General features: G+C 44.0%; 1 protein-coding gene across 2 annotated transcripts in view; it reads left to right on the top strand.

The window, feature by feature from the left end:
- srrm4 (serine/arginine repetitive matrix 4) overlaps positions 1–12584 on the top strand; it is a 433233-nt gene extending 420649 nt beyond the window's left edge. For both annotated transcript variants that reach the window (XM_033043101.1, XM_033043100.1), the window contains 3 exons: positions 3671–3778; positions 6540–6680; positions 9167–12584. In XM_033043101.1, coding sequence (XP_032898992.1) covers positions 3671–3778; positions 6540–6680; positions 9167–9446 — 529 coding nt within the window. In that variant the 3' untranslated portion in view covers positions 9447–12584. The remainder of the gene's footprint in view (positions 1–3670; positions 3779–6539; positions 6681–9166) is intronic.
- The last annotated feature ends 11846 nt before the right edge of the window (positions 12585–24430 follow it).

Below are 24430 nucleotides of genomic sequence, written 5' to 3'. Positions count from 1 at the left end.
AGTTAGACTGACATTGGTGGTGGGGAAGATGCTGGAGTCAATTATAAAAGATGAAATAGCGGCACATTTGGATAGCAGTAACAGGATCGGTCCAGATCAGCATGGATTTACGAAGGGGAAATCATGCTTGACTAATCTTCTGGAATTTTTTGAGGGTGTAACTAGGAAAATGGACTAAAGAGAGCCAGTGGATGTTTCAGAAAGCCTTTGATAATGCCCCACATAGGAGATTAGTGGGCAAAATTAGAGCATATTTTATTGGGGATAGGGTACTGACATGGATAGAAAATTGGTAGGCAGATAGGAAACAAAGAGTAGGGATTAGCGGGTCACTTTCAGAATGACATGCAGTGACTAGTGGGGTATTACAAAGCTCGGTGCTGGGACCGCAGCTATTTACAATATATATTAATGATTTAGATGAAGGGATTGAAAGTAACATTAGCAAATTTGCAGATGACACAAAGCTGGGTGGCAGTGTGAACTGTGAGGAGGGTGTTATGAGGATGCAGGGTGACTTGGACAGGTTGGGTAAGTAGGCAGTTGCACGGCAGATGCAGTTTAATGTGGATAAATGTGAGGTTACCCACTTTGGTGGGTAGAACAGGAAGGCAGATTATTATCTGAATGGTGTCGTTGGGAAAAGGGGAAGTACACGAGATCTGGGGGGTCCTTGTTCATCAGTCACTGAAAGTAAGCATGCAGGTACAGCAGGCAATGAAGAAAGCTAATGGCATATTGGCCTTCATAACAAGAGGATTTGAGTAGAGGAGCAAAGAGTTACTTCTGCAGTTGTACAGAGCCCTGGTGAGACCACACCTGGAGTATTGTGTGCAGTTTTGGTTTCCAAATCTGAGGAAGGACATTCTTGCTATTTAGGGAGTGCAGCATAGGTTCACGAGGTTAATGCCCTGGATGGTGAGACTCATATGTTGATAGAATGGAGCGACTGGGCTTGTATACACTGGAATTTAGAAGGATGAGAGGTGATCTTATTGAAACATAGAAGATTATTAATGGATTGGACATGCTAGCAGGAGGAAACATGTTCCCGATGTTGGGGTGGTGCAGAACCAGGGGCCACAGTTTAAGAATAAGGGGCAGCCCATTGAGAACAGAGATGAGGAAAAACTTTTTCACCCAGAGAGTTGTGTATCTGTTGAATTCTGTCTCAGAAGGCAGTGGAGGCCAATTCTCTGGATGTTTTCAAGAGAGACTTAGATAGAGCTCTTAAAGATAGCGGTGTCAAGGGATATGAGGAGAAGGCATGCACGGGGTAATGACTGTGGATGTTCAGCCATGATAACAGTGAATGGTGGTGCTTGCTCTAAGGGCCAAATGTCCTACTCCTGCACCTATTGTCTATTGTGATCTTATAGAGGTGTGCAAAATCATGAGAGGAATAGATTGGGTAGATGCACAGAGCCTCATGCCCAGAGTAGGGGAATTGTGGAGCAGAGGACACAGGTTTAAGGTGAAGGGTAATAAGGAATCCGAGGGGTACCTTTTTCACACAAAGGGTGGTGGGTGTATGGAACAAGCTGACAGAGGAAGTAGTTGAGGCAGGGACTATCCTATCGTTTTAAGAAAAGGTTAGACAGGTAAATGGATAGGACAGGTTTGGAGGGATATGAACCAGGCGCAGACAAGTGGGACTAGAGTAGCTGGAACATGATGACTCAGTTGGGCCAATGTGCCTGTTTCAAAACTGTATCACGCTATGACTCTATGATTAGTGTAAACTAGACAAAGTGGGACCCATTGGGTCCCATTCTCACACGGGAGGCCTGGTCCCCCAACGCAATATTCTACCTCCCCACCAATTCCACTATTCCATGACTCACGCATAGCCCCCAACTGCCCCGTTATGGCACCCCTGATCATGGCTTGAGGACTCACAGTTCACTCAGTCACGGCTTGTGGACTCACAGTTCACTCTGTCACGGCTTGTGGACTCACAGTTCACTCAGTCATGGCTTGTGGACTCACAGTTTACTCAGTCATGGCTTGTGGACTCACAGTTCATTCGGTCATGGCTTATGGACTCACAGTTCACTCAATCATGGCTTGTGGACTGAAAGTTCACTCACTCACGGCTTTTGGACACAGTTCACTCTGTCACGGCTTGTGGACTCACAGTTCACTCAGTCATGGCTTGTTGGCTCATAGTTCACTCAGTCACTGCTTGAGGAGGGGGGGGGTGGGGGGGGTGTGGGAGGGGGGGTGGAGGAGGGCGGGTGTAGGGGAGGGGGCTGTGGGGGAGGAGAGTGTGTGGGGGAGGGGGGTTGTTTGGGGAGGGGGGGAGTGTGCAGGAGGGGGGTTGTTGTGGGGGAGGGAGGGTGTCTGGGGGAGGGTATATGTGTGTAGGGGAGGGGTGTGTAGGGAGAGGGTTTGTGGTGGTTGTGGGGGTAGGGGGTTGTGGGGTTGTGGGGATAGGGGAGGGGTTGTATGTGGGAGGGGGAGGGGTGTGGGCGGTAGGGGGGATGTGGGGGAGGGGAGTTGAGGGGGTGTGGTGGTGTGGGATTCGGGGTGTGTGGGGGAGGGGGTTGTGGGGGAGGGGGGTGTGGGTGTGTGGGGAGGGGTGTATGTGTGGGGGAGGGTGTGTATGTGGGGGAGGGGTATGTGGGGGAGGGGTATGCGGGGAGGGGTATGTGGGGAGGGGTTTTGTGGGATTGTGGGGGGTAGGGGAAGGGGTGTATGTGGTGGGAGTGTGGGTGGTAGGCGGATGTGTAGGGGAGGGGGTGAGGGGGAGGGGTGTGTGTGGGGGATGGTGGGGTGTGGGGGAGGTGGGTTGTGGGGGAGGTGGGTGCGGGGGAGTGGGTGTGGCGGAGTGGGTGGGGGAGGGGGAGGGGCATGTGGGGTGGGTGGTTGCGGGGGAGAGTGGTTGTGGGGGGGTTGGAGAAGGGTGGGGTGGGGGAGGGGGGGGTGGGGGAGTGGGGCTCACCCGTTCCCGGCCCGGACACCGATTACACTCCTGGCTCCAGGGCCCGGCTCCGGACACACACAGCTGCTCCAGTTCCCAGTGCCTGTTGCACTTACAGCCCCCACCCGCGGAACACAGCTCACACTCCGCTGCTTCAGCTTTATTCCTGGCGGCTTCTGGACGTGTTCACAAACTCAGCCTCGCCTCCGGGGTTTTATTCTCCAGCGGGTGCCGGAAGGGGCGTTACCTTCATGTTGACAGACAGGTGAGAAGACCAATCTGCTGATCTCACAATTTTGTAAACCTTCATAACTTTTGTAATCGTCCACCAATCGGAACAAAACTTAGTGCGTCTGGAGCAGAGAATGGTGAGTAAGGTGGCGAAAAAATAGATAGATAGATAGATAGATAGATAGATAGATAGATAGATAGATAGATAGATAGATAGATAGATAGATAGATAGATAGATAGATAGATAGATAGATAGATAGATAGATGTTTGATGGGTGGTCGGCATGGATTGTTTTTGTTGTTACTCTATGACTCTGAATCTGTTACTTGAGTTGTACTGCAAAATACTTCACTTTGTCAGTTCTTGAATGCATTGAAGTGGGATTATTTCATCAACTTAAATTTCAAATTGGGTTGCTGAAGTATATTTGTTACCCAAATGGATAACTGCAGTTGTATATCAAGGCAAATCGACTCAAAAATTAAGGGCTTGATATTACTCTGTGCTTGCATAGGTCTTCTTCACGTTCTCTGAGCTATTCACCAAGATCTAGGAGAAGTCCAGGAAGCAGAAGCTCCCGATCACGTCGTAGCCCAAGCTATTCAAGATACAGCCCAGAGAGGTAACTTATGAAGGGGTTGTTTTAAAAACCTGATTTTGCTGTGTACATGTCATTGGGTTTGGTGGGTTACAGGTAAGGTTTATGCTCAATTTTCAGTTTGGGAAATTGCTCAGTCTGTTAATGCTTGCACCATAATGTTCCCAGTATCTCCTCTCCAAACTCAGAAAACAGCCATGTAGATGTTTCTATTCCTAAATGTCTACTAATTCCTGTAGAAAAATAATAGGTTGGCAGGAGGATCTAGCTAATCTACAGAAAGACAATTGGTTAGCAGGAGGTCTGCAGGGACCCCAGTGATTTTGTAAATGATGTGGTCAGCAGAAGTTTGAGGCAGAAGTCCAGTTTTAATTTGCATAAACTAAATGTAAATAATTATTATGTTCAGATCATTGGATGAAGATTCCTTATTTTGCAACGGATAAATACCAGAAATGGAACTGTCAAAAGTTGCCTAGTAAGAAATAAACATGAATATTTAAACAGGTAAAATGCTGCTAATCTCATCCCGCAGGTAGTATTATCAACATTACTTCCAGTTAACCCCTCAGTGACACCCAGCACTCTATAGTTAATTAATTTTGTACGTTCTCCTTGTGTCCACGTGGGTTTTCTCTGAATGCTTCAGTTCCCTCCCACACTCCAAAGATGAACAGGTTTTTAGGTTAATTGGCATTGGTGAAATTGTAAGTTGTCCCTAGTGTGTAGGATAGTGCTAGTGTAAGGAGGGATCGGTGGTGAGTGGTGCAGACTCGGTGGGCCGAAGGATCTGCTCCCGTGCTGTATCTCTAAAGTCTAAAGTAAAGTCAAACGTCCAATCTGCCATTAGCAGAGGAACAAAGGAAAATTAGCAGATGGATATTAAACGATATTAAATTGGCTTGGTGTAAATGTAAAATTGTCCCTAGTGTGTGTGGGATAGTGTTAATGTGCGGGATAGCTGGTCGGTGGGGACTAGGGCCGAAGGGCCTGTTTCCATGATGTATCCAGTTTGGCTTCTACACTCATCCTGGTAGTTGCATGGTAACTTAATAATGGAGTTTTTCATTGAAGATAGCGATCAATTATTATCAATGAATCTGCAACAGCACCGGAAAATCAAGTGAGGACAAGCCCAATTGTTCAGTTTGAGAGCCTGTCGTGTGTTCCACTCTATTTATCACATGTCAGGTCGCAGGTACTGTTCCCACAGCATTGTTTTTTTAAGGAAATGTATCCAATTTATTACCGAGTCTCCAGAACTTATAGCTTATAGACGCACTTGAATTACTTCAACGAACATCACGCATACATAAAGGTTCAATGATACAAAGGACAAAGGGCAAAGGACATTTATTGTCACGTACACCAATTGGTGTAGTAAATGCAGCAAGCCATGCAGCACACAGATAAAGATAAGGCACAACATTAAAGAATTTAACAATAAAGATAAAAAACATCCCCCCACAATGGTTCCCATTATGAGGGAAGGCACAAAGTCCAGTCCCCATCCCCTTGTCCACCCATAGTCGGGCCTATTGAGGCCTCCGCAGTCGCCGCTATGGGGGCCGATGTTACAGACGTCGGTAGATCCCTCTCAGCGGCTTGGGGTGCCTGGAACGGCTGCTTCCTTATGGGAGGCTGCGGCTTCCGAAGCCAACAGGCCTCGCTGGATGGAGCTCCACAACTGGCCATCTCGGCAAGAGATCCCAGGCTCCCGATGTTAAAGTCAGCGCTGCCGCCCACGGCTGGCCGCTCCACAGACCCGCAGCTCCGCGATGTTCACCTGCAGTCTCAGCATTCCGGAGCTCCAGCGTAGCGACCCGGGCAAGGCATCGCCCACACCGCTCCGCGATAGCGCTCCAGCGCTGTGCCGCTGCCAAAGCCGTGGTTCTGGGTGGTCCCCTCAGGAAACGCCACTCCAGGCCCACTGGTAGGCAGCGAGGACAGGTCGACGGTGCAGCCCGGAGAGAAGCCGCCCCTTCGACCAGGTAGGGACCCTAGAAAGCAGTTTCCCCCTTCCACACCCCCCCACCCCCCACCCCCACCCCCACATAAAAAAGGCTAGAACTCCGAAAACAAAAAACTCAACTAACTAAAAAAATTTTTAAAAGAGAAAAAACGGACAGCTGCAGGCTGGGCAGCCATATCATACATATACTATTGCTCAGCAACATCAAGAGATGCCTGTTATTAAAATCTCCCTTCTTTCTTTTTATTATCCCACAACATAATTTTTCTTATTTTTATTCTTCATTTTATGAAATCCCATTGTACTTAAGTCTAAGTTTACGATCGTCAACAACTCTTCTCCTCCGGCTTTGTACTATTACTGTTCATATGGAGTTGCCATTCAAGTGGCTGGTAGGTTGGTCCGAACGTCATTGGCTCCAGGGAAGTGTCTAATCTGGTGTTAGGATTACCCACCTTTCTAATTCTGTTATCGAGTAAATGGAAAGTTTTTCTATTGAACAATACCAACCACTCCCCCCCCCCACCCCCCCCCCCCCCCCCCCCCCCCCCACCCCACCAACCCCATCTGTAGATACCAACATTTAGCAAATAATCTGAGGTTCAATTTCCCCATGCCATGTCTGGCCTATCAACATTTTGACCAACTGAAAAATACAAGAACAGTCCAACTAGCAATGAAACAAAAGCAGAAGATTATGTGCAGTGGGGGTTTAAACGCAGATGCTACCATTACATGGATAGAAAAGGGTCCAGTTGGCCGTGTGCTTCAGCTTTGTTGAAGAAGCTCTTGCTGTGATTTGTGATTGGATAGGGACCATGACAGAGGTCGGGATGGTAAGAAATACGGATCACGGGAGAGGGAGTCGAGGAGACGCCGCTCTCGCTCCTACTCCCCAATGAGGAAGCGCAGACGAGACTCTCCAAGTCATCTGGAACCTCGCCGCATTACCAGGTCAGTGAAAGGTCACCCCGTTATTGAGAGGTGAATAAATCACCAGGTTTTAATAGTTCAGTGCTGCAGCAAGGAGACATGTTTTGCATATCACGCAGCAGTGGGGAAGTTCCAGCAGGTCCTTCTCTTCTTGCCCTATTCTCATGCTGATGCCAGCAAGCCTTGTACGTGCTTCCCCAGTCCTTTACTATTTCATCGCTCTTGGTAAGGACATGTGACATGAGCAGAATTAGGCCATTCGGCCCATCAAGTCTACTCCGCCATTCAATCATGGCTGATCTATCTCTCCCTCCCAACCCCATTCTCCTGCCTTCTCCCCATAACCCTTTACACCCGTACTAATCAAAAATCTGTCTATCTCTGCCTTAAAAAATATCCATTGAAGGCCTCCACACCCTCCTGTGGCAAAGAATTCCACAGATTCATCACCCTCTGACTAAAAATAAATTCTCTTCATCTCCTTCCTAAAAGAATGTCCTTTAATTCTGAGGTTATGACATCTGGTCCTCGACTCTCCCACTAGTGGAAACATCCTCTCCACATCCACTCTATCCAAGCCTTGTACTATTCAGTTATTTTCATTGAGGTCCACCTCATCCTTTTTTGTTCCACCTGCTGTTTGCCTTCTATATGAAGATTTTTTTCCGAGCATCAATGCTAACTTGCCTCTGTCAGCATTTTCTGTCTGTCCTTTTTCCCTGCCAGCTAATGTATAGATTAGCTACCAGGAGATGCCAATGACTTTTAATAGCAGTTAAGTATGTTGCACAGTTGACTGGCAGGTTTTAGGTTTTGCATTAGTTGTCGGTCAGATTGCATTTGGGTGATATTAGATTCATGCACCAATATGGACCAGTTCCAATCAAGTCAACATTATCAACAGTCTAATCTGCCAATTTTTCTAAGCCAAACTAATTGCTCGCATAAATCATCATGAATCACAAGTGAAATGATCGTAATTGTGTTGTATAACTTGGCCGACTTCCCACCTTGAGATTGTTTCATAGAATTCAGCAGTTTTTAATGTACCAATGATTGCAAATTTAAAAGGCAAATAGATAGTTGGTTAAGGTATATGGGAATTAAAGCACGTCGCTTACACACAATTTAACTCGGCAAAATGAGAATAGTTTAAGAGAAAACCTTTACTATTTCTAAAGGATTGATTGGTAGACAGGTAGACAAGGAAACATAGAGATTAGAACAACCCAAGCATTGTTTGGCAAAGTAACCAATTACCTATTTCTAAAATTACTGTTGATTCTATAATCTCATGGACAAAAGGGTTGAATCACAGTTGTCACTGGAGGCCACATCTAATTATTAATTTAGCTGAAGTCAATGGAACTGCTTATTAAAGATAGACATAAAAAGCTGGAGTAACTCAGTGGGTCAGACCGCATCTCTGGAGAGAAGGAATGTTTTGGGTCGAGACCCTCCTTCAGACTGAAGCTTTACTTCATCTTTTTGTGTCTATCTTCGGTTTAAACCAGCATCTGCAGTTCCTTCCTACACGGTTTACAATGTTTAACCCCCTATCATGAGGAAGGGTGAGGTGTGAAAACAAGACATCAAAGGAGATGCGTTTCGGGGAATATGTAGAATAGATCATTGTTAGCCAGGAGGTGACAACAAAATAAACAGACATGACATTTATTCAGGGGGGCAGTCAGACTGGTGGGAGAACTGGCAAGGGGGAGGGATGGAGAGAGAGGGAAAGAAAGGGTTACTTGAAGTTAGAGAATTCAATGTTCATACCGCTGGGGTGTAAGCTGCCCAACTGAAATATGAGGTGCTGTTCCTTCAATTTGAGCTGGGCCTCACTCTGACAATGGAGGAGGCTCAGGACAGAAAGGTCAGTGTGGGAATGGGAGGGGGAGTTAAAGTGTTTCGCAACGGAACATCAAGTAGGTTTAGGTAGACTGAGCGAAAGCCTGCGCTTGGTCTCGCCGATATACAGGAGTCCACACCTGGAACAGCGGATAGGCCCGATGTCCCCCTGATTAAATTAAATCTCTTTGCGCTTCGTTGTCACCATCTCCTAGCTAACAATGATCTATTCTACATCTTCTTTGATATCTCGTTTTCACACATTAATCGAGTTTCACTGTGCCTTAATTGGTGCACGTGACAATAAACAGATCTTTGAAACCTTTATCCTTCCATATCTCTAGACTCCCTCTTCCCTCACTCTCAGTCTGAAGAAGGGTCTGGACCCAAAATGCCACCCATTCCTTCTCTCCACAGATGCTGCCATTCCCGCTGAGTTACTCCAGTGTTACGTGTCTATCTTCGGCGTAAATCAGCACCTGCAGTTCCTTGCTACACAAACTTTAGTAGATTAATATCCACCTGATTAATGTCAACAAACGCCTCAAAATTCACCTCCTGTGTCAGATGAAAATGACACCGATGTTGATGGTTAACAGTAAATCGGTTATCAGCATATTTGGAAGTGCAATCTGGTGTTTATGTTTGTTTGCCAGTGCTCGAAAGCGGCCAATCCCTTACTACAGACCCAGCCCCTCATCCTCCAGCAGTGTGAGCAGCTACTCCTCCAGGTACAGCAGCCGCAGCCACAGTCGCAGCTGGAGCCGCAGCCGCACCACCAGCCGCAGCCGCAGTTACTCCAGCAGGAGCCGCAGCCGCAGTCGTAGCCGCAACAGGAGCCGCAGCCGCAGCCGCAGCTCGGACAGAGGGAGCAGTGGCCGCAGCAGGAGCAAGAGTTACGATTCAGACGGCAGCTACGAGAGTCTGAGGCGTTGAGCTGCGCCTCCCCATTACTGAACCCCCTCTCTCCCACTCCCCCCTCCCTCTCTCCCACTCCCCCCCTCCCTCTCCCTCTTCGCCCTCCCACTCCCCTCTCCTCCTCCCTCCCCTTCTCCCTCTCCTTCCCCCCTTCCTGCTTCCCAGCCCACCAGGTGCAGAATGACCTAGATGTTATTCTGGTCTCACAATGTTTAACGGACACATGGTATCTGGCGTGTGTATGTGTGGCAGAGCGCAGTAGACAGAGAGGCAGACAGACTCCAATTTCGCCAAGATCATCTCTCGCTTTAAAGATGAAATGTAATCTTCAAATGCTCTATGTTTTGAAATGTCAGCCCACACCAAGCCTGGACCAGAAACACCAGTCTTTTTAATTAGCATCATCTAATTGTCACATGGGGACATTTGGAGGTTGTGTACCCTCGGGCCATGCCACAAAGACTGGGTGGCAGTCAACACAACAGCAGCAGCTCTGACTGGAAGCTGTGGAACACAGCAGGTGCACTGTGGCTATTTTCAGAGGGCATTTAGACTTGAGCTCAGAAATATGATGAATCAGATTATGTGGGAGCACAGCTGACAATCCCCCTCCCCCACAGCCATACCATGTGCACTCACTACACAGATTCAGTCGACACACTGAACCAAAGTCAACAGTGAGCTCAACGCTTGGGGGTGTAGTGTACATTCGGGCATGTGTCAGGCTTCACATCAGTCTGAAGAAAGGTCTCGACCCGAAACGTCACCCATTCCTTCTCTCCAGAGATGCTGAGTTACTCCAGCATTTTGTGCCTACCTTGTTTATCCTAGAATCCTGCTGACTTCCCCTGCCCCGAGCAGAAAACAGCCTTCATCGTAAATTAAGAGATACAGTTTTAAATGCAAATAATAGGAACTGATGTAAGTCCCTCTGACACACAATACCCGTGGATGCCAGCCTGGCCTGCTGAACTTGTTTAATAATGTTTCCTGGCCGCTGCCAGATGTTGGTAAGCTAACCCGCCAACTTGTTGAAAGAAAATCAATCATAGCAAATCAATCAAGACCCCCAGTCGTCCTGAGATGGATAATCACGAGGCAGAAAGCAGTCCTCAGATATCCTTTGTTGTCAGCCGGAGATAAAATGAAAACATCGGCTTTCTCTCGGTTGTTTTCCCAGAGACTTGGAAACAAACATCCTCTCTAGAAAACTGCTGAGACACAAGAAACTGCGGATGCTGGATTATCACCCTGTACATTGTTTATCAATTATTGAACAATTTACATTGACAGGCCAAAACCATTGTCTGTGGTCTGAAGAGGGGTCTCGACCCGAAACGTCACCCATTCCTTCTCTCCAGAGATGCTGCCTGTCCCGCTGAGTTACTCCGGCAGTTTGCGTCTACCCATTTTCTGCGGTACAGGGTGCCAGGAAATTCTCAAACAATGGGCAGGAAGACTCAATAAAACTAACACAGAGGGTGGAGCAGAAAAACAAATTGCCACAGTAAATTTGCAGCTCAGTAGAGGCAAAGGGATGCCTGGTGTTGCAATCAAGGCCTTTCATCAGGACTCGCTGAAGGGCTCCTTGCTCTTTCAGATGCTGTTTGATCTGCTGAGTTCCTCCAGCAGTTTATCTTTTGCTACAGACTTCATACAACACCTGCAGTCTCTTGTGTCTCTAGTATCAAGGTTGGCTTCTGACACCTGCCTTCCCAAGACGGCAGGGCAGGTGTGGAAGAGTTTCCTCACTATTAGGATCTGGAGAAAGAGTGAAAGATGGGCTTTGGGTTTTGTCAAATGTAAGGAATCTGGTCAACATGCAGTGAAAACGGAATGAGTTTGATCTGACATCTGCAGCTTTGATGAAGAAAATAATCTTACTTCATCTTTATCGCATATATAGGTGTACAGCAAGCAAAATAGCACAAAGTTCAACTCCAAAGCTGGCTGGGTTTAGAGCAGCAGCCGCTGAGCTCCAACCTCCAAGGACAACATCTTGCTCTAGTTGTCCTGAGAAAATCAGATGTGACCTGACACTGTTGATCAGGCAGCGTTCAGAGAGCAGGGGCCGCAGCCAGCTGCTGCAGTAACACACTGAAAAGAAACTGCTCCTGCAGAGTGAGATTGTTTTTTTTAAGGATTCATGATCTGAATCTTTCTTGGGGCAGCGTGGAGGCATGCAAATCTCTCCATGAACTCCCAGTCTTAGGTGCTCATTCTCTGGGCCTGGGCTGCTTAGGTTATTAGCACAGCGTTCCTCAACCCTAAGGGCCTGATTGCTGAAAAGAACAACAGTGGCAAGATGCCATTGAATGAAAATAAGCTTATCCTGCAGATCATTATATAAGAGTAGCCCAGGTGACTTGTAGTAAGTTATTGATAGAGTTATACATTTGTTCCTTAATTTGCACTCCAATTATATTTATTTCAATTTTTTCACATTTAAGTAAGGAATATACCAAATTCTTGTGCTAACTCCTGATCAATTGTATTTTCACTATGCACTGTAAATATATTGATAAAGATCAATGCTGTAACCATTTATTTAATATTTATTTGTCCTATTTATTGAATTTATTTATATGTTGCAGGCCACAGAGACTGTACTTTTGGAACCTCCGTGCATTGTGTGATAAACTCTCAATTGTTTTACTTTTGTAAACCATCTCACATGAACTTTTGTGAAACTGTGTTTGTGAAGAAGGGCCTGTAAGCAGACATTTAAAAAAATAAATGAATCTCAATTATATGAACACCCAATGATAAATTATAGCAGCCAAAAAAATGCATTAGTTAATGTTGGGTCTTATCAATTGTAGCTAGGTTAATCAGTCACATATATCAACAGATGTGTTTGTATTCGTTAGAATGCGTTCAACCCAAATAGTTTTTTTTGAATGTCTTAGAACAAATGGAATAGGAAGAGCAAGGTTGAACAAGGAACATATTTGTTCAATAATGCCAGTTGGTATCTGATTCTTCTCTCTCCTGTTGCACTGGAGTTGGAGGCTACCCTGAATATTCCTGTACCAGCTGTTTTAATCTTTCTGTGAAAATAAGATATATTCTCCATGACATTAGTCTTCCTAATGCATTTAATTTGTGAGCTTGTAAAACAAAAATATTCCAAATAAATAAATATCCTGACTTAAATATGAGACTTGCTGTGTTCTGATGTTATCTCGTTGTCATGTACATCCCACACCCATCACGATTTCTACATTTGCCAGAACATGGATATTTTTAAGGCGGGGATCGACAGGTTCTTTATTAGTATGGGTGTCAGGAGTTATGGAGCGAAGGCAGGAGAATGAGGGTGAGAGGGAAAGAGAGATCAGCCATGATTGAACGGCAGAGTAAACTTGATGGGCCGAATGACCTTATTCTGCTCCTCGAACTTATGAACTTTGTATAGCTCATTTATCATCAGAGGTAGCCCAGGTGAGTTTCAGTAAATGGCTGATGGAGTTTTATTGGTTAGAGATGCTTCTGTCAGCTGCATGAGTCAGCAGTAGCACTCTCAGCTGAGTCAGGGATTGTTGCTTCCAGTCTCACTACTGAGACCTCACCAGGCTGACACAGTCGCAGTAGTGAGGGTGTCATCTTTCAACTGCAATGTTAAACCAATGTCTCTGCTAACCCAACACGACACAGTGGGGCGGTCTTACAATGCCAGGGACCCCGGTTCGATCCTGACCATGGGTGCTGTCTGTCTAGAGTTTGTATGTTCTCCCTGTGGCCGGATGCTCCATTTTTTTTCTGAGACACCAAATGTAAATTGCACATTCTAAGCTTCCCCCCCCCCCCCCGTCCAGTTTCAGTCAAAAATCACTGAGTCAAGCACTTTCGCATCTAAACTTTATTTTGACAAAACACAATTACAGTTCCCACTACTGTACCTAACCACTGCGGGTTCGATCCTCGTATCTGCCTGATCACACCCTCTTGGCCTCGCTCAGAGGACCATAAGGTCACGCAGTCCTAAGCGCTCTCCCAGAAGATGGACACAGGACCACATGGTAGCGGACTTTTATAGGTTCCCGGACCTTGAGGAGCCGAACCACATGGGGGTGGTCTCTTTACAATCCAATAACAGGTATCGATTAACTCAGTACATGACAGACATTTCCCTGACCTAATAATACAGTGGCTAATACATTGTATTCAAACAGTGTTTCTCAGAGGAAACAAACATCGCAACATGTGCCCTGATGTGCAAGAAAACCAAACAAGGCTCAATATTTAATCCAATCAACATTCAGCAAAGTAAAGCTTTGCAACATTATTTACAATGTGTATGTCTGGATTGCATTAATCCAATCTATTCTATGCATTTTGGACCTAATTGTCGTGGTCTGCAGATGTTCCCATTCTCTTCATGCAGCTCTGATCTAGGCTCTAGACAAACTAGCACCATTCTGCAGCTTGTTCCATTTCTGCAGAAAGCACTTTGAAATTGACCAAATGGCCTAGCAGCCCAGAAGCCTTTACTCAATTTTAGTGTCCTAGCCTCTCCAATTTGGCCAGAATTAATATTCCTTCCTTTTATCATATATGATAAACCATGATTTGTGATCAGATAACCAGATATACATATGTGTGTTTATTACATTTTCCATCTATCTACATCAACAAGATGAGAATGTTTCTTCCCAGAATCTTGACAAGCTTCCCGAGTTTTCGTGGGCATAGCTTCACAATTTCCGTCTGATGAGTCTTTACCCGAATTTTCGTGGGCGCGAATTCCCTCCATCCGTGTTGTTGCCCATTCTTCCATCCCTTTCCATAGTCGAACCTATAACCTATAATTCCTGAAAAACTTGGGACAAAGCAAGTTACCATTCATGTACCAATGCTTCCTCATACATTCACTGTTATTCTACAATACTATCCCTTTTCCATTTCACTATCCCTTTCCTATTATATACTGCTCTATCACTGTATTCCTATTACTATTCTGTTCTATAATATACTCTTTATTATCCTCGGATCACACTAATCAGCTCTCTCCATATTCACACAATGTTATAATATGTATATCTGATGATGGTTTCTCATATAAATTTCAGCTGGGTTCAGTCCAGATTTCCCTACAGGTGTGACTCTGATTTAAAGCAAACCATGATAATTGTTCCAATTTAACCAGATTCCGTCAGCTTTCAATTTACTATTTTAAATTTCAGTGTCCATCTCACCCTTCTTATTCCACAGCATTGTGGCCGATAACACAATTCCATTCCAATTCCTGTTTCCTATCTATTTCCATATGTGAATTCTATCATAAATCCAATTAAGAATGCCAAATCTAGGGACAATTTCTTTCCACCTTGTTAATAGAACCCACTTTACCATCAAGGGTTAAACAATTTATATCCATCAGATACATTTAGATACATCGATTCTGATATCTCCAAATCCAAAGTTTCTCCTTCTAATTCAATAGACCTCTTCTAATTCAATAGATTCTGAGGAAGGGTTTCGTCCCGAAACGTTGCCTATTTCCTTCGCTCCATAGATGCTGCTGCACCCGCTGAGTTTCTCCAGCATTTTTGTGGACCTCTCCTCCAGTACTTCTTCTTTAGTATGTTGGCTCGGCTCTCAGTCCATAGGGGTTCTCTCCTCTACTAATTTCCTTTTATCTTTAAGTAACTCTTTCTGGATGGTTAGTATTGACTTTCCGAGGGGAACTCATAAATTTTCAGTCTATCTCATCATTTTATACAATCACCTTACGTTTCCAGGGTATGTCTTAATTCCTGATATCCGTTAGGGTCTGACCCATTTTTGATAGTAACTAAATAGCCCTGTCCCATCTTCAACTATCCTCCTATGGGTGCGACAAGAGAAGAATGCCAAGTCAACAGTCAATTCTCTAACAATGTTCAAGACTATATCCCATAAGCCCTCTTTAAATCAATTTATTTACAACTGAATTTTGGACCAAAGCGAGAATTTTACTCCGAACCACAAAGGAATGTATTTTTCAAATACAAATTCAGTTCTTTAGAGTGAAGCCTGTCCCAACAGTCGTCATAGGTTGCCGGTGTTGTTTCTTTAGGAAAGATTAGATGGTGTTACTTTCCTTTCCTTCACTGGCGTCAAAAGCTAGATGATGTTAAAGTTGAGCAATGGGGTAGGTTTTTCTTCTTCTTCTCTGATGCCAGTTTCGAGGGAGTAGGGAAACTGAGGAGCAGCTTTCCCTATTGGTTGGTCTTCCCAGATTTGTCTTAAAGGGACAGGACAGTATCATTTAATCCTGCTTGTTGATTCCTGTTTCTGGGGAGCTACATTACCTTTGATGTCTTCTGCCTGTTCGCACCTCACTCCCCAGATAGCACGTTGTTGATTATACTGTCCTGCAGGCACAAACTCAGTAACAAGTTCGTATAATAGCTCCTTTCCCCACTCCCGTACCCCCTGCACAATATAGTCGTTTCTTCTCTCCCTAGTGCCATTCTTTCTCACACCAGCTACTATTTTTCCCTTTCCGTAGTCCTTTCTTCACTGAGGGTTCTCGATAATTAGATTCTTTGTGTCTCCTCCTAGGTTTTGGAAGGGGGTGATGTTCTTTCGGGGTTTTATTGCTGTTTTGGGCCATATGAGGAAGCCTTCAGATTTCATAGGTGGTATTAACTGGTAGGTTAAGGGTAATGGATTGGTTCGATTGCCAAAATGTCCCTGCCGCCTGATCTCCTTGCCAGTGTCCTAGTCCTTTACCCTTGGGGTCCTAAGTGTCCCAGTAACCTATTGGGATCCACTGGTTCATGGCCCTCTTCTTTATCCCCTTCCTTCTCGATACTCCCTCACAGGACACGATCGACTCCAATGTCCCATCCCCCCACAAGTGTAGCATTGATTAGGTTGGCTTTATTCTACCCCTTGGTTCCATTGGAAGGGATTCTAAATTGGGAGTGTGGTTGTGATAATAATCTGAGTAATCTGGAACCCTATTTTCTCCCAATCTATAATTTGCTGGTACTCTGGGGATCCATGGTTCAGAGTAAGATCTTGGCAATTCTTTCTTGGCTGTACGTTCACTTTCTCTTCTAGTTACAGGATAATTTTCCTGGCTCCTACCCTCCTTCCAATAGTGCCTCACAGCTCTGGTCATTTGACTGGCTCAGTTCTCAGACTAGTCCCTGCTATCAGTCTTAATTAAGTCCGCTACTTTAGTGGGGAGACAATTCAATAGGATAGCACAATATTGAGGGGAACTTGCTCCATTCTGATAGTCTGAAGTCTCCAGATTGGTCCATATATAATTTTGAAAAACGGTCTAGAAATTTGTCTGCTCCTTCACCCTTTTCTGGTTTTATTTCCAGGACTCTTTTAAATCGCTTGGTTTCTGAAATGTTTTTGCAAGGGCCGTTAAAACAGCCTCTTCTCTTGCACTGTCATCCATTACTATGTTTGCCAAAGCTTTAAAAGTTGGGTGTCCTAGGGCTACTAGAAATTTGGTCTTTTCAGCTGAAGTAATTATCTGTTGTATGGTCTCCCACAAATCCCGGGAATCTGCATTGTGGTTCTTAAATAATCTATAAAAGCAGTAGGGTACTGCTTCCTATCGGGGTTTCTGTTTAGTACTGCCATTATTTCATGGGGCTTCCACGGAGTATGGACGTCTGTGGCACTGGGATTTTTCATACTTACTGCACTGGTCAAATCCACTGTACCCAACCCTTCCCTTACTGGGAACTGCCTATGGGATATCTGTTTAATTTGTAAACTTTCGGTTACATCAAAATCTATCTCGGTATCTTCAATCATTGACTCACCCTCAGATGAATCTTCCCATTCGCTAGGGGTTTCCCGATACTGTCCAATAAATCGTTCCTCTTTCTTACTACTCGTATGATCTGCCTTGGTTGTGGCTCATAAATACTCTGGCTGCTGCATTATATCGATCATACCTTCCATTTCTTTAAACACCTGAGCTAACCTCTTCGTTCTACTCCGGGTGCCATAAGCCACTGGACGATCTATCAATGATGGAGTGGATAGGGTCGAAGAATCTGGTACCCCAGTATCTGCTGTTGTTAGAGTCTGTGCAGGTATAGAAACTGCAGGAGTTGTTATAGGTTCTGCAGACCTAAATAATGTTTTACGGTCACAAGTCATACAAGTGAAGCCTGGGAAACGCAAGAGGAACATGGTGGGAGTTGTGAACTTCCACTTGCGTTAACATCTGTCCACTCTTCTAAATATTCATCTCCTTCCCCCTCGAAGTCAGCACTAACCATCGGATTCCTAATCTTTAAATTTACAGAGACTAGTTTCCTTCCAAGAGATCTGCCTTACCCTTGTTCTGTGTGTTTTCCTTCATCTCCACTCTGTCCTTCCTACTGCCTGGAGGTCGATCTACTTCACCTTCTTTCAGTTCTATTCCAAGTTTACCAATCGCTTTTCCCCAACTATCCATCCTCTTAACCTCTTTATTCGCCTTCCGTTCCTCATAATCTTTTTATCTATAACCCTATTAATTCTTTTGCACTTTCGTTATTACTATGTTGCCAAATAATCCTCTCAATGTATTTTATCCCTTATACAGTTCCAATGGCCATAGCTTGTTTCCTAATTTTTTATTTAACACTCCTGATAAAGTTCTTAATTTCTCTTCCTTGTGAGGGAACTCATTACGCATTTGTTGTAATGGGATCCTTTCCTCTCCTGTCATATCTCGATCTATTCTATTCCCCATGCTTCCGAACATCCAAAACAGAATTCCTAAGTCCTCCGCTCCTTCCTTTTGATCCCTAAATTTATCAAGCTCGCTCCTGAATAATGGTTAATGGCTCAAAGCGTTCACAGCCTCACAATTCTTTACTCCTTTGCTCCACCAATCCTACTCTCCTATTCAAATTATTCTCCTATCTCCCAAAAATCCACACCATTTCAACCTTACAATTTTCTCAATCCACAGTCATTCAAGGATCAGAGTACTCCAGGGAACACTCAAACACATTCAAGCACAATCAAACACATTCTCGCACTCATTTAATCCTCAATCGAAACACCCGAAAATGATCTTCAGACACGCGAGTAACACAGTACGCAAGCAGATCACACTGCCTATTATTATCAGGCACAACCACACTCCTACATAAACTACAAACATTAGTTTATTATAAATCACGCACTCTAATAAATCCTCCTCGTGGCGCAATTGGTCGGCAGAATGACTCCTCCCCCGACACAGCGATTGAAAGAGTACAAACCCTGATTGAACCATCACGACTCAGATTCTCACAATACTACAATCTAAACAATTACAAATATTTAATTCAAACACAATTTTACTTCAATTATCTAAATCCTTAAAAATCCTTGAACACTCACACAAGCAGCAATACAAATAGCGGACCGCTCTAAATCTTAACTTTCTAAATCATTATACACTCTAAATCTATTTACATACACAAAATATTCACACAATTCGGAACCGATAACAATACAAAAAAGACAATATTAAAATTTTACAATTTACAAAAATGACTTAACGCGCTAGCGCACAGTTCACAAACGCTCGATCTCAATGCCGCGTCATGCTGTTATTAATCAGTGAACCTCTCCCTCCGATACCGAAGATTTTCCCCTTCCTAGGTTACTCTTTGCTGAGGGGTACTAATCCTTAAATGACTACTTTTCCTCCCGAATGTTACTATCCAGCTAAGACTGGACTTCTATAGGGGAACCTCTATCTCTCCTCTCTAAGTTCTACAGAATTAGGGGTACCCTTCGCATTCGGATTACTTTTCACCAAGTAAATCAGGTTCCCATCTCTCAGTTACTCTTCGTTATCATGTAGTAATCAACAATCGAGCCAGCACCGCCATTCAATGTGATCATGGCTGATCATCCCCAATCAGTACCCCGTTCCTGCCTTTTCCCCCATATTTCCTGACTCCGCTATCTTTAAGAGCCCTATCTAGCTCTCTCTTGAAAGCATCCAGAGAACCAGCCTCCACAGCCCTCTGAGGCAGAGAATTCCACAGACTCACCACTCTCTGTGAGAAAAAGTGTTTCTTCGTATCCGTTAAGGTTGCAGTCTCCCACCCTGGAAAGAGGAATGTCTTTACTCAGAGGGTGGTGAATCTGTGGAATTCTTTGCCACAGAAGGCTGTGGAGGCAAAGTCAGTGGATATATTTAAGGCAGAGATAGATAGGTTCTTGATAAGTATTGGTGACAGAGGTTATGGGGAGAAGGCAGGAGAATGAGGTTAGGAGGGAGAGTTAGATCAGTCATGATTGAATGGCAAAGTAGACTTGATGGACCGAATGGCCTAATTCTACTTTTTTATCTCTCATGATCTTATGATCTAAAGAGCATCTTAAAAAAGGAAGCCGCCACAGAGAGGGAAAGAGAAGGAGTTTCAGGAGAAAATTCCAGGATTCCAGAACTCCTGGCCATATTGCCCAGTGCCATTGGCACAGTGATTACATGGGAGAATATACAACATTTCTGAATTGGTGGACCACAGGAATCAAGATACAAGATACAAATAATTTATTAGCCAAGTATGTAAGAACATACAAATAATTAGTTTTTCCATAGTCACACCAAAAAAGCAACAAGACACACAACTTCATAAAAATTAACATAAACATCCACCACAGCACACTGTGATGGAAGGCAATAACGTATTATCTTCTTCCCTCCTTTTTTCCCTCGGTCGGGGCGGTCAAACTATCCGCAGTCGGGGCGATTGAAGCTCCCGTAGCCGGCGATCGAACCTCCCGCGGTTGGAGCTCCCGAAGTTGATCCCCAGCCATGGGACCGTCAGCTCAACGATATTAGGCTGCAGCGCAGACGGAGATACGATACGGAAAAAGTCACTTCTCCGTCGAGGAAAGAGATAAAAGTTGTTTCGCCACCCCCACGCCCCCGCCCACCATATTATGCGGTATGGGCTTGAGGACACACATACCTGTGTCGCTTGTGATAAGCCTCATTGGTCCGACGACATTTACTCTGTGATTTGTTGCCCAATCTCTCATAGAAGAAAAAAAGGTTTGCATTTTATAAATTTTCCTGGAAACCATGATGATGTTAATGATGATAATTCCATTGCTCCGTTCTTTACAAACAGGCTGTCCTTGTTAGAACACATTCTCACCACTGTTTTAGACAGCTATTTCTAGACTTCAGTGAAATCTGCTGACCAACTGCAGTAAGCGAACTTGAGTAACAGACCTGAACTAATAAAGGATATAATTTGATTGCTAGAAACTTGATGTAGCTGGGCATGGTAGCTTAGGAGCTGCAGCGTGAACAAAAAGATTGACATTCACTTAGCTCATATTCCATTATCCTTGTTGTCACAGCTTAGAGTGATAAGGGAGAGGCTGACTTATCACAAAAATCCATTTCCATCAGTTCATCTGGACAGCCCAGATAGAGCATGAGAGAATGTGGAGGAGTGGAGTAAAACATTTGTCAACAACAGATTCAGTTATTTTTGTTTACGTGACAGTGTGTTAAAGTCACAACTTGAAATCTTCACAGACTGTATCCCAAAATGATACTTGTTTGAAAGTATACCTAGATCATCAGAAAAGGTAATACATTTTGAACTTTCCGCTTCCTGAGAAGTTGTTTCCTGAATAGTGAAATTCTTTAAAATACTAACTTCTGCCAGGGTCTTATCTGCTGTGTCATTGAAATCATCAATAAAAGGATATGGGCCAAATGCGGGCAGGTGGGACTAGTGTAGATGGGACATGTTGGCCGGTGTGAGCAAGTTGGACCAAAGGGCCTGTTTCCACTCTGTAAGACTCTTTGACTCTAAAAGTTGATTAAAAATAATTTGTAAGATATTTTTCATTCATAGCTATTACTGTTGAGTGAGAGTTTGATAGTTTATTTTCTCCACCCTTGGATTCCTCTTCACAACATACTGTCCTTATCAGAGAAGGCAGAGGGGGTACCCAGTAAAAAGACCGCAACCACTTGGTGTGATGTTACAATGTACAAGAGTCATTTCTCTGATCAAATGACACCAGTTCTGCACGGAGGTTTACACAATGCAATAGTTGAGTCATTAAACTGGTCAGAAGACCTTGATGGATATGCTAAGTGATGCACGGCTATCATTGCATGAGTTAGCTGTACTTACAGCCTGAAATAAAATATGCAGCTCAAGGACATTTTTGTGTAGAACTGTTTAGGCTGTGAAAATGTTTCCGGTCCACAATCCTGGACAGAAGCCCATGACATGACTTTCCCCAGGGCAGCTAGTTGGCACTTAAATGTATTGTGTCCTTGATCTCCCCTCCAACAGCAAATTTTCAATTTGTACTTACAGTGTGATATTTACACAGTGGAATCAACTGTTTTCCAAGGTCAGTTGTTCCTCAGAAGTTAGTTGGGGAATGGAAGCATCAGTAGTGCCGCGTTTGACTTGATTCCCAGTCAAGCAAATGATTTGAATCTGGAAATGTAAAGTGCTTCCCTGCTGTTTTTTTCTTCTTCTGTGGTGTTGGTAAACAGCAGGGCCCCTAGATTGAAATGAAGTGGCCATAAACACAATTTGTCAAATCATTTCTGCTTGATTATCTTGTCAAAGTGACATTGTTAAATAGAACTATAAAAATATGGATATGGGATCCCAGGCTGTGATCTGAATTAAGCTGCAGTGATGTTAGAAAAGAGAAAGTGTATGTGAGCTGAGTCATTCTCAACAAAATGTCTGCATCATTCTAAGATTACAGCTCAATGGACAGGGAAGGTGCAGTTTAAATAAACCAAACCCATTAGTCTAACAAGAGAAAAATAGAGACTGATTTTACAGATATAATTAATATTAACTTTATCCTACTTTATTTAAGTCCTGTAACGTAAATTATAAGAAATTCAAAATTTCCTGCTGTTAGATGTTTTTCAAACAATTTTCATATACTTAAGAGGTACTGCTATGCAACAAGGTGATACTCTCGTTTACATTTTGCCTGCATGTTACAAGATTGTAAATTTAAACTGACTGCTCTCTGATCACAGGTTTCACATCCTCACTCATCTTGATCTACATTTTGATTAAGAAGGAACTGCAAATGCTGGAAAATCAAAGGTAGACAAAAGTGCTGGAGAAACTCAGCGGGTGAGACAGCATCTATGGAGCGAAGGAAATAGGCAACGTTTCGGGTCGAAACACTTCTCAACAAAATAGAGAGAGTACAGAGGAGATTTACTAGAATGTTGCCTGGGTTTCAGCAACTAAGTTACAGAGAAAGGTTGAACAAGTTAGGGCTTTATTCTTTGGAGCGCAGAAGGTTAAGGGGGGACGATAGAGGTCTTTAAAATGATGAGAGGGATAGACAGAGTTGACGTGGATAATCTTTTCCCACTGAGAGTAGGGAAGATTCAAACAAGGGGACATGACTTGAGAATTAAGGGACTGAAGTTTAGGGGTAACATGAGGGGGAACTTCTTTACTCAGAGAGTGGTGGCTGTGTGGAATGAGCTTCCAGTGAAGGTGGTGGAGGCAGGTTCGTTTTTATCATTTAAAAATAAATTGGATAGTTATATGGACGGGAAAGGAATGGAGGGTTATGGTCTGAGCGCAGGTATATGGGACTAGGGGAGAATACGTGTTCGGCACGGACTAGAAGGGTCGAGATGGCCTGTTTCTGTGCTGTAATTGTTATATGGTTATATGGTTATCTACATTTTGATCTACATTTTGCTGGTCAGAGACACCCTGGAACGTAATACTGTTGAAGGACCTACACTATTGGAATGAGGGATGACTCTCCCATCTTATTCACCTAAGAGCACACGCTGGGCTGGATCTGGCCTGCAGTCGCTGCCCTCATTATTCTCAACGTTGCACGACCTGCCTGCTGCCTTGTCATTCCAAGAGAACGTGAAGTCTGAAGAAAGGTCTCGACCCGAAACATTACCCATTCCTTCTCTCCAGAGATGCTACCTGTCCCGCTGAGTTACTCCAGCATTTTGTGTCTATCTTCGGTGAAGCTTTGTCCTTGATGATCAAAGGCATCCAAAACGTTGAAAGGACTGAAATAATTTCAGAAACAAAAAAAAATCTAAAACATTAACTAAACATACTTTTGTAAGTTCAAAAAAATAATGTTATTATCCCTGAACTGGGAGAAATTTTACAGTCATCACATTGGCAGGTATGTAGTTATATATTTAACAACGTGATACATCTGAAATAATCATGGAATCACACAAACGAGAAACACACAATGCTGGAGTAACTCCGCGGGACAGGCAGCATCTCTGGAGAAAGGGAATGGGTGAGAGGGGAGAGGGAGACTGGAGACATGGAAGAGTAAGCTGTGAAAATGACAGATCAAAACAGAAACAAGGAAATGGAGAATGGTTCATTGTAAACTGAGGGGAAGGTGACAACGAGGCATACAATCAGTTAAATTAATCAGGAGGACAGTGAAACTAGTCGGAGAACTATAGTTTCACAGAGTCCCACAGCATGGAAACAAGTCCATGCCGAACATCAGGCACCCATTCACACTATGCCCACTTTATTTTTCCTGAGTTCCCATAAACGCCACCACACAAGATTCAACTACTCCCCTCCCAATACACTAGGGACAATTTACAGAGGCCAATTAACCGATCAACTCTTTGTGTTTGGGATATTGGAGGAAACTGGAGCACATGGAAAAAGCCCATGCAGTCACAGGGAGAATGTACAAACTACACAGACAGCATGTCAGAATTCAGAGTAAACCCAAGTTGTTGGAGTTGTGAGGCAGCAGCTTAATATCTCTGGTGTCAAACACTACTGAAATGGTCCCATTTTTTTTCAAGGAAACCAACCTCTGAGAAACATTCTTCCAAATAGGCTCCATGTACTAAATATATACGTCAAATGGTGAAGTCAAAACAAAGTTAGTAGATGGGTAAGTTTAATATGATCACCTACTAGCTCCATGAAGACCAAGCTTCATTTGTTCCTAGCCTTGTAATATAATGATGAGTTTCTGAAATGTAGAAGATACATTACTTTATGATGGTC

Source organism: Amblyraja radiata, chromosome 25, assembly GCF_010909765.2.
Source record: "Amblyraja radiata isolate CabotCenter1 chromosome 25, sAmbRad1.1.pri, whole genome shotgun sequence".
Taxonomy (NCBI): domain Eukaryota; kingdom Metazoa; phylum Chordata; class Chondrichthyes; order Rajiformes; family Rajidae; genus Amblyraja; species Amblyraja radiata.
This window is presented reverse-complemented; position numbering and strand designations above follow the sequence as displayed.